An 11927-nucleotide genomic window follows, 5' to 3' on the forward strand; every position below is an offset into this window, starting at 1 on the left:
TAGATTTAATTGACAACTAAATCGCTAATACTCATATGTTTGTTCACCCACACTATGCATGTTGTAGGTATCTATAATTGTATCTATAGGATGCTTAATTTGAGTAGCAATAGTTTTAGTTATAGCTATGGTTCGATTGCTAGGATTCTAGGGTCATCCATAGCGAAAGATGATGAAACTTAAGGAATGGAAATACTTTCAGTTAGATTAGGTCAATCTAGCGCAATATTCTAATTAATCCAAGAGCTTAATGTGATTAGCTAAGTAAATAGGTTTGTGTGACAACACTTAGCTAATTTAGGAATCAACATCCGTGTTTCACTAAGGAGTTTGTCCGGATTTCTGTACATTTGTGAGGCTTGATCATCAGTTAACCCATGAATATTTGCATGATAAACCAATGAACTAATCCATAGATAGTCCTATGGTCTTTTAATCGTCGAAAATAATCTCGTGTATTGCTCTCTCTCTCTCTCAATCTATCTTACTTTTTGCAACTTAAATTTCTACATTTACTTTTTCTGTCAAATTAAATTAATCCAAAACCCCCGTTTTTATTGTTTTTTAAAGACCAATTTAGCTTAGAGATATTTTATCTAAGGTTCCCTGTGGATCAACCCGGACTTGCCACTTGTATTATTCAGTAGTATAAGTAGTTAGTTTGTAGATTATAATTTTTTTTTTGGTTGGCTCGGAGGGATTCGACGCCCCTTCAGTCCAATCAATACTCACCACCATTGTCTGTGCTAATGCATTTCAATTGTCGCCTAGTCTCTCTTTCTACCTTGATTTGAAACTCTGTAAAAAATAAAAAAAATAAAAAAATTCAAGACCTAATCTTTGGATTTCAGTGTACGCCCACACTTTTCTAGAATGATCATCAATGAATGTGACAAAATACAAACATGGGAGTGCACCCTATCCAATACATTGGAGCTTATCTGTGCATGGGCTTTGAATGATACTCTATGTTGCTTACCAGCTTGATAATATGAACAAGTTTTAGGAATTGTGCTCTTTGCTTGCGATACGAGACTCTTCTTCGCAAGAATGTCTAATCCTTTATGAGTCATATGACCAAGTCATCTTAACTGCATTTTCATCACAAACAACATATGAATCATTTGTGGCTATTGCAACATCCTTTCCTTCATTTTTTTTATTCTTTTTCTTGTTATGTTCTTGTTTTCATTTTCGACAATGGATCTTCTTATGAACTATCTTCCCGTTTTGACTGAATTGTTGAAGGATTCATCGTTTTCCTTCTCAACTCTTCATTTAGAAGACTACTCTTAACAATACTCATAATAAGCTTTCCATTGGGTGAGAAATCACTCAAAGAGACCACCAATTTCTTGTAGCTATTTGGTAATGAACTTAAGGAGCAATAGTGCTTCAAGTTCATCTTCCAAGTTCATTTGCATATTTGAGATTCACAATACTATGCATTTTATTAAAATTTTCTGCAATTGGAGTCTCTTCTTTATATTTCAAATTTACTAGCTTTCGTATCCAGAAAGTTTTATTGCCTACACTCTTTCTTTCATACAATTATTCCAACTTTTTTCATAAAGAATCTGCCTTTGTCTCTTTAGCAATGTGATAATATACACTATCATCAATCCATTGACCTATAAATCCAACAACTTGCCTATTCAAGAGTTCCCAATCTTCATCAAACATTTTTCCTTAGCTGCCTCTCCCTTAATTAGAGCATGATATTTTTCGCAATAGAGCAAGTCCTCCATTTTTCCTTAAAAAATTGGCAATTCATTCCATTTAAACTGACCATTCAACTTGTGTTAACATCCATGGCTACACACTAAAAAAAAAAAAAGTTAACCAACCAAGTCCACCAAATCAGTACAAACTTTATGTTGACTCGCTAATTTGTTGCTAACACCAAGTTCTGATGTCACTTGTTGGGATTTTAATATATAACCAATAAATATAAAGTCAAAAGAAACCACAAGCACAATGGAGAGGAAAAATAATGACACAAAGATTTATGTAGAAAATCCGAAAAATCATGGGACAGCTCTAAAATGACTTCCACTAAAAATATAATGGGTTACAATAATTTCTTCCCTAGTCGTATCTAGAGATACAACAACCATCGACAAAAGAGTACATAAAAACACACTATGAAGAAAAAATGGATCACAAACTTAGGGAGAGAGCTTTCTCACGAGGACGACAACTCTGAGAGAACAATAACGAAAGAACAAACCACTTATTTGACTGTCACACGAACTGCACCTTTTCTTCTCGTCCTTCCTTGCCTCAGGCCTCTCTTGCCTCACTCCTTTTTCATTTTGTAGATTGTTCACTGTTAACTTCTCCACAAGAAAAGAAGATGAAGCAAGCTTGCTGAACAGGCTTTTGATCTCATCCACACATAAAAGAACTTAGTTGGCTATATTGGACCCATTTTTTCTTATTATTAGTGGGGACCCAACATAATAACATGAAAGAATAAGTGTACTACATTTTATATATGTCAAAGTACAAATACATAGTTGGAAACATATTTCAAAGGTTGAAGCTACACAAAATAATTAATAGAATTCTCTCAAATTGAAGAGAACCTGAATTATTGTTGCTATGGTGGTATATATGTGTATATAAATGAATCAACATAACCAAGAAATTACCTTTTTTCTTAATATTGATTTATAATCAGCAGCTTCTTGTACACTTCTATCCATCTGCATAAATCACACATTAATCATTGATTTAATGTATAATGAAAATCATAAAATGGAACATATTGTACACTTCTATCCAAACCTCCCATCTCTCGGTCATTATGTTAATTGTTTGAGATTCTCTTATTATTTCCCTTTTTTGTACCAAGAAGAATATGGAACCAAATGAAATTAAAATTGGGCTCCCTACAAATACAACCAAAGATTTTCTTTTGTACAAAATGGGGTTGGGTGCGTTCATTCTGAATCTTTGTTTTTGTCAAAATAATAATAATAATAAATAAATAAATAAATAATAAAACAATTTAAATTTTAAGAAAGATACCTTGATTAATATATGGTTGAATAAGCATTATAATAGTTTGGAGATAAAAAAAAAAAAAAAATAGAACTTTAATTTGTTGCAAGAGATCAACTTGTACTTATACCAAAACCAAGACATAAAAATCATCCATCCCATCGTTTATTTGAAAGAATTTAAGGGAGAGTTTGGGGTAAGAAATTGGTTATTATAGTCCTAGATTATTATAGTTGAATTATAATAATTTGTGCTTGGAGTGTAGTTTGTTTTAGATTGGGTTATAATAGTATGTGTTTGAGGTGTAAATTATTTTGGTTTGAGAAGAAAATAATAAACTCTTTAGCAAAGAATAAAAAGAATGATAATTTTAAAATAGTAAATACTGTAGCAAATGGAGAGGTTTAGCACTAAACGCCTAAGTGGTTAAAAGCATTTTGTTTTACACTTTAGAAATACTTTTTTTTTCCAAATATTTAGAAAGTCGTTATAAATGTATCCTACATAAATATATTTGGATTAGGCTTCGACATTTCCCATGACTTGGATATGTCATCTACTTGTTTAAAAATATTTCAAACAGTCAAACCAACACAGGTTCTTTCAAAGTGTTTTGTCCTTACTCACATGCTGTCTAAACAAATTCTCAAAAGGTTACCCAGTATAGGATTGCTTCAAACTGAGCACTCTTAACTTTAAGTTTCCTATAATTGAGTCACCGAAAAGGAATATGCACCTTCTTGGTATAGGTAGTAATTTTCAATTTTTAAGTTTTTTTTAATCATACTTTATATCCTCAAGATCCCTCTCAATTAGATGTAATCTCGGTTTCATTTATATACACCTCCTAAACTCGGGTGTTACATGGTACTTCAAAATATATCCTACATAAAATTAAGGAATAACACTCTTCTTGTGATGAATGTATAATATGACCATATAATTAGCAAACTACTGTATTTTTTGTAGTCATATGAAAATATTATTGATCATGTAAGGTAAATATTACTTCAGATTGTCTATAACCGTTTCTTTTTGGGGGAGTTTTAGAATAGGAATTAAAGTTTTTATTTAAAAGAAAGCAGTTTTTGAAATTATAACTTTAATTTTTCAAATCTCACTTATTTTCTAAAACTATATTTTTTTCTCTATTTGACATATTTATCTCAAACAAATAATCTCCTTCTCTCTCTAAAAAAAATTATTTCATTATCTAAATATCTCCTAAAATTTATCCTTAAAAATAAGTCTATCAGTGTCTGTCATTGATAGTTCTAAAAGTTTGCTATATCTTATAAATATTTTGATTTATTTTTCCATATTTAAAAACAACCCTATTTTAATATTAATTTTCCCTCCATTTTCAATTTTAAAATTTCTCTCTAAGAAATGCGCACATATTGTTGGATCATTCTCTTTATATGTCTTTTATTTCTTTTGTAATATATGTGTTTTTTTTCTCCTGCCTTCTAAATGAAGGCTCATTTCAATGCTTTCACGTGTTTATTTTGTTATATTATAGGATTATGAAAATTCTAAGTCTTGAGAATAGTTTAAACACAAGACTCGAGGGGTATTATCTCATGCTTGATTCCTATTTTTCGAACCATTAAAGAGCTGTTTGGGAGATTGAAATGTAATTAGAATTACTGAGAATCAGAAGAGTGTTGAAATGTGTGATATATTGAGGGTGAAACAAAAATGGAATCGTGAAGCATAGAAACTGTGGAAAAGTGGGTTGGATTGAAAACTGTGAAAACGAAATGGGTTTAATATTACAAATTTGACCCAAAACGCTCAATCCAAACATGAATTTTTTTATTATATTTAATTTTAAATCCATCCCACTCCAGGAAAACAACCAAACCCTAAATAATCTTGCATGATTTTAGTTTTGGCTTGAAAAGGTAAAATTGGACCTAAACTACGTATTAAGCCGTTAAAATGGTTTTATTATTCCTATGCTAACCATTATAAATTTGGCCTTATTTTATGTTTAATTGACAGCTTGTCAATAGAACGTTGTTGAGAAAATCTAGATGGATATATTTTAGGTTTTTAATATGGAAAAATAATTAATTCAGCTTGGAAAGGTATATTAATAACCTTAAGAAAATCTCTTGGCTTACGATTTATTTATTTATTTTTTTGAAACAACTCTTGCCTTATGATTTTTTGTGCATGATATTTGTTTTTTAATCACTAATTATTCCAATAGTTCTTATTAACAAAAAAAAAAAAAAAAAAAAAAAAAAAAAAAAAAAAAACACACACAAATTAGAAGAAAGGAGGATTATTTTCAAAAATAAAAAAATAAAGAAAACTATTTACACAAGATAGCAAAACTTAATCATTTTAGACTTCTATCAGTTTCTATCACTAATAGACATTGATAGAAATCTATAAGTATCTATTAGTGTTTTTTTGTTTTATCTGTAAATAGTTTAATATTTTTTTTTTATCTATGAAAATTTTCCTAAAATAAATTATATAAACCAGAAATATGTTTGATTGTTTTTTCTTAAAAAAAACAAAAGATGGGTATAGTTTTTGCGTTATAAAAAAATAGAAACAGAAAATATATAACAAGAAAAAAAACCTCAAAAACTAAAATGCTCATTGAAGCTAGCAGTCTAAATAATTAAATTAAGAAAAATTATTTTAAATGAGAAAATTGTTAAAAATATTTACACATAATAGCAAAATATCATAGTCTATTTATGATAGACCGCGATAGACAACGATACTACTATTTGTATCTAATTGTGTCTAATTGTGTTATGATAGACACAGGTAGTAGTCTATCGCTGTCCATCGTGGTTTATTACAGTTTGATATTTTGCTATCATTTATAAATATTTTGATTCATTTTCCTATATTTGAAAACAAACTTTAAATTAATCACAATAAAAACTAATACTATTGTTAAAATATATAACAAAAAAACAAAAAATAATAAAATCAATTTATATCTCCAACTTTAGAGGTGGTATCATTTAAAAAATTCAAATGAATAATTGTATCAAGTATATTCAATTATTAATAATTTTAGTTGAGCTGAATTTAGTTTTATTATCCAACGTTTTAGGGATAAAAATTCATGTTTACCTTTGTATCTAGGGTTTAATTTTAGCTGTACTTCCAATTTTTAAAAATTTGAAATTAAACATATACAAATGTAATTAGCAAGACTAAATACCTCTAATTAACATAACCAAGAAAATCCCAATAAGGTACAAAAGAAAAGTTTTATTCAACAATAAAGATGTTCATAGAGTTTAAAACTTAAAATTTAAAATTTAAGGTCTCATTTGATAACGTTCTTAAATTTTCTACTTTTGAAAGTTATATGATCTTGTTTCCTTCACATTTTTTACTATGAAAAAGAAACATTTAAATTATTGGTCAAATTTCGAACATAGAAACATGTTTATATATATAATATATATATATATATATATATATTTTCCACATGGACAAAAGTACATTTATAATGATACTTTACTAATATGATATTTTATGGATATTTTAATAATATCAAATGTTATTCCTATTTTAAAATTTCTGATTTTTGGAGTTTTATCCCCATATAAGTAAATAGCTAGAGAAACTTTCGAGTTATATGAACCAGGAATAGAACCAATAGACGATATTTGGGTACAATTTCAAATCCGTTAAACATAGTATGGTTTTCGAAAATATAGGTAGAAAAGGAGATAACAAAACAAATGAAGCTAGTGAGATGAGAATAGGGTTTATAAGCTTCATTTTTTTGAAAAAAATACATAAACTCAAAAATCAAATGGTTATCAAACCGTCGTATAATATATTAGAAAAAAACATAATTATTTATGAAAATAATGTAATAAACATACCTGAATATGCAAATGAAAGCTGAGGGTGAGATGGTCATGAGAAACAGAAACTGTTGAAGCACCAATGATGCATAGGCCTTCTGCTTGTGCTTTTTGAATCAAATTTGAGAAGTTAATAATAACATTATTGTTTCTTTGGTTTATGCATATTTGGATGATCACTTCTCCTTTGCAAAGTTGATGGATTGAAACAGTTGGATTATTATTCAACCCTTCATTTTCATCAACTAATAATACTCTTTCATTGCTCATCTCTTTTGCTTTTATCAATTTTTGTTTCTTTTGGTTCATATTTTCAATCTCTTTTTGTAATGTTGGAATGTAGTCTACAACTTTGTCAATTATGGTTCCTGAGCTCCACCTTTTCTGCAAACAAATTAAACTATCCAAATCAGACAAATCTCAATTATAATTAGGGTTTCCATATTGCTTCTTTATATATTTTCCCTTTTTGCCTTTTTGACTTTTCAATCAATTATTTGTTTTAAATTGAACCATTGTTAAACACATAATTGAAAATTTTAACGTATCTGACAACTATATTCGAGAGGCACCTAGGGTTTTTGGTTTTAAACTCATTCGAAGGTTTGAAGTTGGGATATCTAAATCGGTATGACCAAGAGACCCCAAACCCTAATAAGATATGCGGGCATCAAATTAACGTGGGAATTTTAAAAAATAGAAAAATAAGGAAGATTATTTACACAAAATAGCAAAATTTAATCATTTTAGACTTCTATCAGTTTTTATCACTAATAGACACTAATATACTTCTATCAACCTCTATCAATGATAGATTTCTATAAATTTTTATCATTGATAAACACTGATAGAAGTCTATCAGTATCTATTAGTATTTTTTGTTACTTTTGTAAATAGTTTGACATTTTTTTATTTGCGAAAATTTCCAACTTAATATTCATATTATCTAATAAAGTAATTTTTATTATTTTCTAATATTATCGTTTTGATAAGAAATTAAGTAAAAGGTATATTTGTAATTTTGATATGATCGGTGATATGATATATGGCATTAGAATTTCATTGGGAAATTGTTTAAAGCTTTGTCATTAGGTTGTTTTGGGCAGTTTTTACAATGAATCAATTTTGAGCATGCACGTAGTTTTTTTTTTTTTTTTTCAAATTTAGTCAAGAGAGTTTTTTGAAAATATTGCAATTACTGTGTTGAGTTATTCAAGTATGATTATTGGGCATCCAATTTTATGGGTATTTGAATATTGAGCCAAAGATAATTTTTTTTTGTCTCAAGATCAACTTTAATCTTAAGGCATTCCTTAGGGTTTTGAATTGAGTTGGGAGTTTTAGTGTGTTGCAAATTAGAGGTTCACATGCCAAAGGACTCCTATCATATATATATATATATATATTTATTGTAAGTGGATTTGCCATTTATTAACTCATATCATATATAATTTGTTTTGTATCATATAACTGGGTCAGAGAATGTGGCATTCGTTACATTTTTTTTGTGCCAACCATGTTACATGTAAATAAGGTCATTATAGTACAATTACATTTTGAGGATATTTCACTTACAATATATAAATCCAATTCTGTTTTGTTTCTAATATAATTTTGTCCAACTTAACTAGAAACTATACATGCATAAATTTGTAAATAATGATTACTTAATTTTTTTTAAAAAAAAAACATTAACATGCATGATATGAAAGTAAACCACAAACCTCATTTCGCAAAATTTCCAACAATACGTGTATACTTTAAAAAATAATAATAAAACAAAGTGCCATCCATATATTAAAATAAATATATAAAGAATTATTGGATAAATTAAAAGTTTTCAAACAAAAATAATCATCATAAAAATAAATTATTTATATAAGAAAAAACACTAGATACCCCTAACATATATGAATTAAAGTGTGGAGGTGGGGAATCGAATCTCTAATCTCGAGGTTGATAGTACGAATACTATACCAGTTGAGCTATTCTCAGGTTGACACATCCAAAATAATTAAAAATGTAAGAATTTGATATTAGATGATACTTTTTAAGATTTAGAAACCCTATTAGACAATTTTTTTTTAAAACTTTATGGACAAAATAGACAAAAACTTGAAATTATCGAGACGAAACTCGTAATTTAACCGAAACCAAAAAGTAAAATAGGTACAAACCTTTGATCTTCTAGCATTGGGAAGCAAAGAGCGAAGGGAAAAGTAGGAGTGAGAGAGTTGCATCCTCCTCTGTCTTTCTCTAGCATTGTGTTCTTCTTTCTTTGCATTTGCTTTATTTGCAATTGAGGGTTCAATATTAGCATTAATTATGGATGATGGAATTAATTTTGAACTTTCTTTCTCTAAAACCCCATCAATATTTTCTTCCAAACCCAATAATGTTGCAGCTTCCATGAGTGACCCAAGTATTTCATCTGATAATAATGCTTCTCCATTTTCTGATAATTGAGTTTCTTCTAATTCCCCATTATTGTTACTCAAACTACTTAATGATAATCCTAATAATTCTGGATTTTCTATCTCTGAAATTCCATTGTTTTCATTCATCAATATATATTCCTCCCATTGCGTCAATGACATATTGAAAAAAATACTCCCTTTTACTCTAGTTTCCTGCAAAATCCATTCACAATGATATTTAATCAGCTCATAGTACATCAATTTCTCCTAATTTTGAAGATTTTGATGCATTTTAAGTGTTTGGTCTTTTTCAAAATTATTACTTTTAACCTACTTAACATTGTTTACCGTTTTCAAACCCTAAACGTGTTTGAATTTGATTTTTTTTTTTTGAAACTTATGTTCATTTTGAAATTGGCCAAAAATTCAATCATTTTATAAGATGCAAAACATTGAAAGAAATAGAGAGGAAATAAACTTAATTTTTAAAAATCAAAAACCAAAAATAAAATGATTATCAAACGGGCCTAAATAATTATCGAAACTTTCAAATAAATAAACCACAAACAAAAATAATTAGAGACCCATTCTTGTATGTTTCTCTTAATTTCTCATTTCATACAAGAGGAAGAATTCTCAAGAAGTTCAAAGTAAGAGTTTCAACAGACAAAAGCAGAAAATAAATAAATTAGAGGATTGAATTAATGAATTGAGGATACCTTTGTGTTCTCTCTAGCTTGTTTGATTGGAAGGAGAGAAGAAGAAGAAAATGGAATTCTCTTGTTTGTTAGAAGAAAGAAACTCCTTAAATGCATCCAAATACAAAAACTCCCATAAAAATAAGAAAATAAAAGTCAATTTCAGACTCTTATACTTCTGAAACCCAACAAATTGTTTTTTTTTCCCCTTTGAAGATAAACTCAACAAATTGTGATATATATATATATAGTATCAACTCACTAAATATTTTTTTTAAAAAATAAAAATCTAACTATATAAAATAATAGGGTAGATAGTGAGATTTATATTTTATTTTAGTGCTTCCAACTCTAATTAATGCTTGTTATCCTATATTTTATTGTGGACTTTTATTTATTGGTTTTCTTTCTCGGGTCAATGAAATAGTCCTCAATTATCATTTTAAAGAGATGACTCGATTCTTTATCTTGTTAAACTATTTACAAAAATAACAAAAAAAAAAAAAAGAAAAAAAAATGTTACACTATAGATTTTTAATAGAAGTCTATCACTAATAGACACGGATAGAAGTCTATCACAAATAGAAATAGATAGAAGTCTATCAATTTTTATCACTGATAGATTTTTATCGGTCTCTATCAATTTCTATAAAAACAAATTTAAAATTTTGCCATTTTATATAAAAAAATTTCTTTATTTTTCTATTTTTGAAATTCTTTCTTAATTAATTCTCTTGTTATTCATGTTTTCTTAATCATCTAGCAAAAAGTATATAGTATAATGTGATTCGTTTACTATTTTCCTTGACCTATAAATCCCTATGACTTGGGCCTTCTCTGGATTCAGTTCTATGGTTTGGTTAAATCTCACAAATGACGTGTAAAACCAATCAATATATTTTTTTTTATATTTTTACTCAAATTTAAATACACAATTTAGCTAACACAATCAATATGATACAGAATATTAGTTCTTTTTTTTTTCATTTTAATAAAAAAAATATATTGTAACATATATTCCATGTAGCAATATTAAATTGTAACGGCATGGAAGATTTGTGAGTTTTACTAGAACATCAAATTCTCATAGTAAAATAAAATTCAAGGTTTTAAAACCGTAAATACTAAATTAATGAAACGAAAATCATGTATGAATCAAAATGATAATTTAATCAAAAACAAAAAATTATGAACGATTAATGCCGAATTGAATTTTTAAAAACTAAAGAAAAATATTTGGAAATAAAGAGATATAAAACACCAACATTAAAAGGTTAAATCGTTAAATAATAATGAAGATATAATACATTTTTATTTTTGGATAATTAGCTAAATATGTTCTTAAGAATTCAGAAAATTAAACTAGTTTGATAGACACTTGCTTGAATTAAAAGCTAATACACTTTTTAGTATTTCTTCCAAAAAAAAAAGAAAAAAAAAACAAAGAAATGAAGAAAGAAAATAAAATAAAAAAGAAAGAAATTATTATTCTCTTCTAGGGTCTTTATAATAGTAAATTTATAATGGTTTAATCTCTAAACTTGTAACCCTTATATCTGTATAGTATGATTTTGTAATAATTTAGATCTTGTTTGGTAACTATTTCGTTTTTTGTTTTTTGTTTTTGAAAATTAAGTTTATTTCCTCTAAATTTCTTGCAAGGATTTGCATTCTTTTTTTAAGTATAATGATTGAATTCTTAACCAAATTTTAAAAACAAAAACTACTTTTTAAAAAAACTACTTTTTTTTAGTTCTCAAAATTTGGCTTGATTTTTTAAACTATTGGTAAAAGATATATAAGAAATAAATAAATTTTAAGGTAGAAATAGTGTCTATAAACTTAATTTTAAAAAAATAAAATAAAAGATAAAATGATTATCAAACGAGACATTAATTCATAATAAAAAAGAAACTAATTAAGAATTGAAGTACCAATTTAACAATGAT

The 11927-nt window shown here is 27.3% G+C and overlaps 1 protein-coding gene across 4 annotated transcripts; it reads right to left on the reverse strand.

Moving 5' to 3' along the window:
• Nucleotides 1–2005: 2005 nt before the first annotated feature.
• On the reverse strand, nucleotides 2006–10162 carry LOC120078712 (basic helix-loop-helix (bHLH) DNA-binding superfamily protein). 4 transcript variants are annotated; one of them, XM_039033011.2, is made up of 5 exons: nucleotides 10000–10162; nucleotides 9041–9493; nucleotides 6882–7247; nucleotides 2655–2708; nucleotides 2006–2336 (listed from the first exon to the last, which is right to left on the reverse strand). In XM_039033011.2, the coding sequence occupies exons 1-5, from the start codon at nucleotides 10093–10095 to the stop codon at nucleotides 2169–2171; spliced, it is 1137 nt and encodes a 378-aa protein (XP_038888939.2). In that variant the 5' UTR covers nucleotides 10096–10162; the 3' UTR covers nucleotides 2006–2168. The 4 variants fall into 4 exon arrangements, with proteins under 4 accessions (XP_038888939.2, XP_090170246.1, XP_090170245.1 ...); XM_090314120.1 differs by having other exon boundaries at nucleotides 2173–2305; XM_090314119.1 differs by having other exon boundaries at nucleotides 2176–2379.
• Between the last annotated feature and the right edge of the window lie 1765 nt (nucleotides 10163–11927).

This window comes from Benincasa hispida, chromosome 5 (genome assembly GCF_027475165.1).
Source record: "Benincasa hispida cultivar pf3 chromosome 5, pf3_genome.v1.1, whole genome shotgun sequence".
In the NCBI taxonomy this organism is placed as follows: domain Eukaryota; kingdom Viridiplantae; phylum Streptophyta; class Magnoliopsida; order Cucurbitales; family Cucurbitaceae; genus Benincasa; species Benincasa hispida.

What these genes read in the sequence shown, in the direction of transcription:
- LOC120078712 (XM_039033011.2), bottom strand. Translation starts at nt 10,095, where the DNA reads ATGCATTTAAGGAGTTTCTTTCTTCTAACAAACAAGAGAATTCCATTT. An exon ending in AAGCTAGAGAGAACACAAAG is followed by an intron (nt 9,494 to 9,999) that starts GTATCCTCAATT and finishes TGGATTTTGCAG; the next exon opens with GAAACTAGAGTAAAAGGGAG. An exon ending in AATCAATATTAAGAAAAAAG is followed by an intron (nt 2,337 to 2,654) that starts GTAATTTCTTGG and finishes CTTGTGGAGAAG; the next exon opens with TTAACAGTGAACAATCTACA.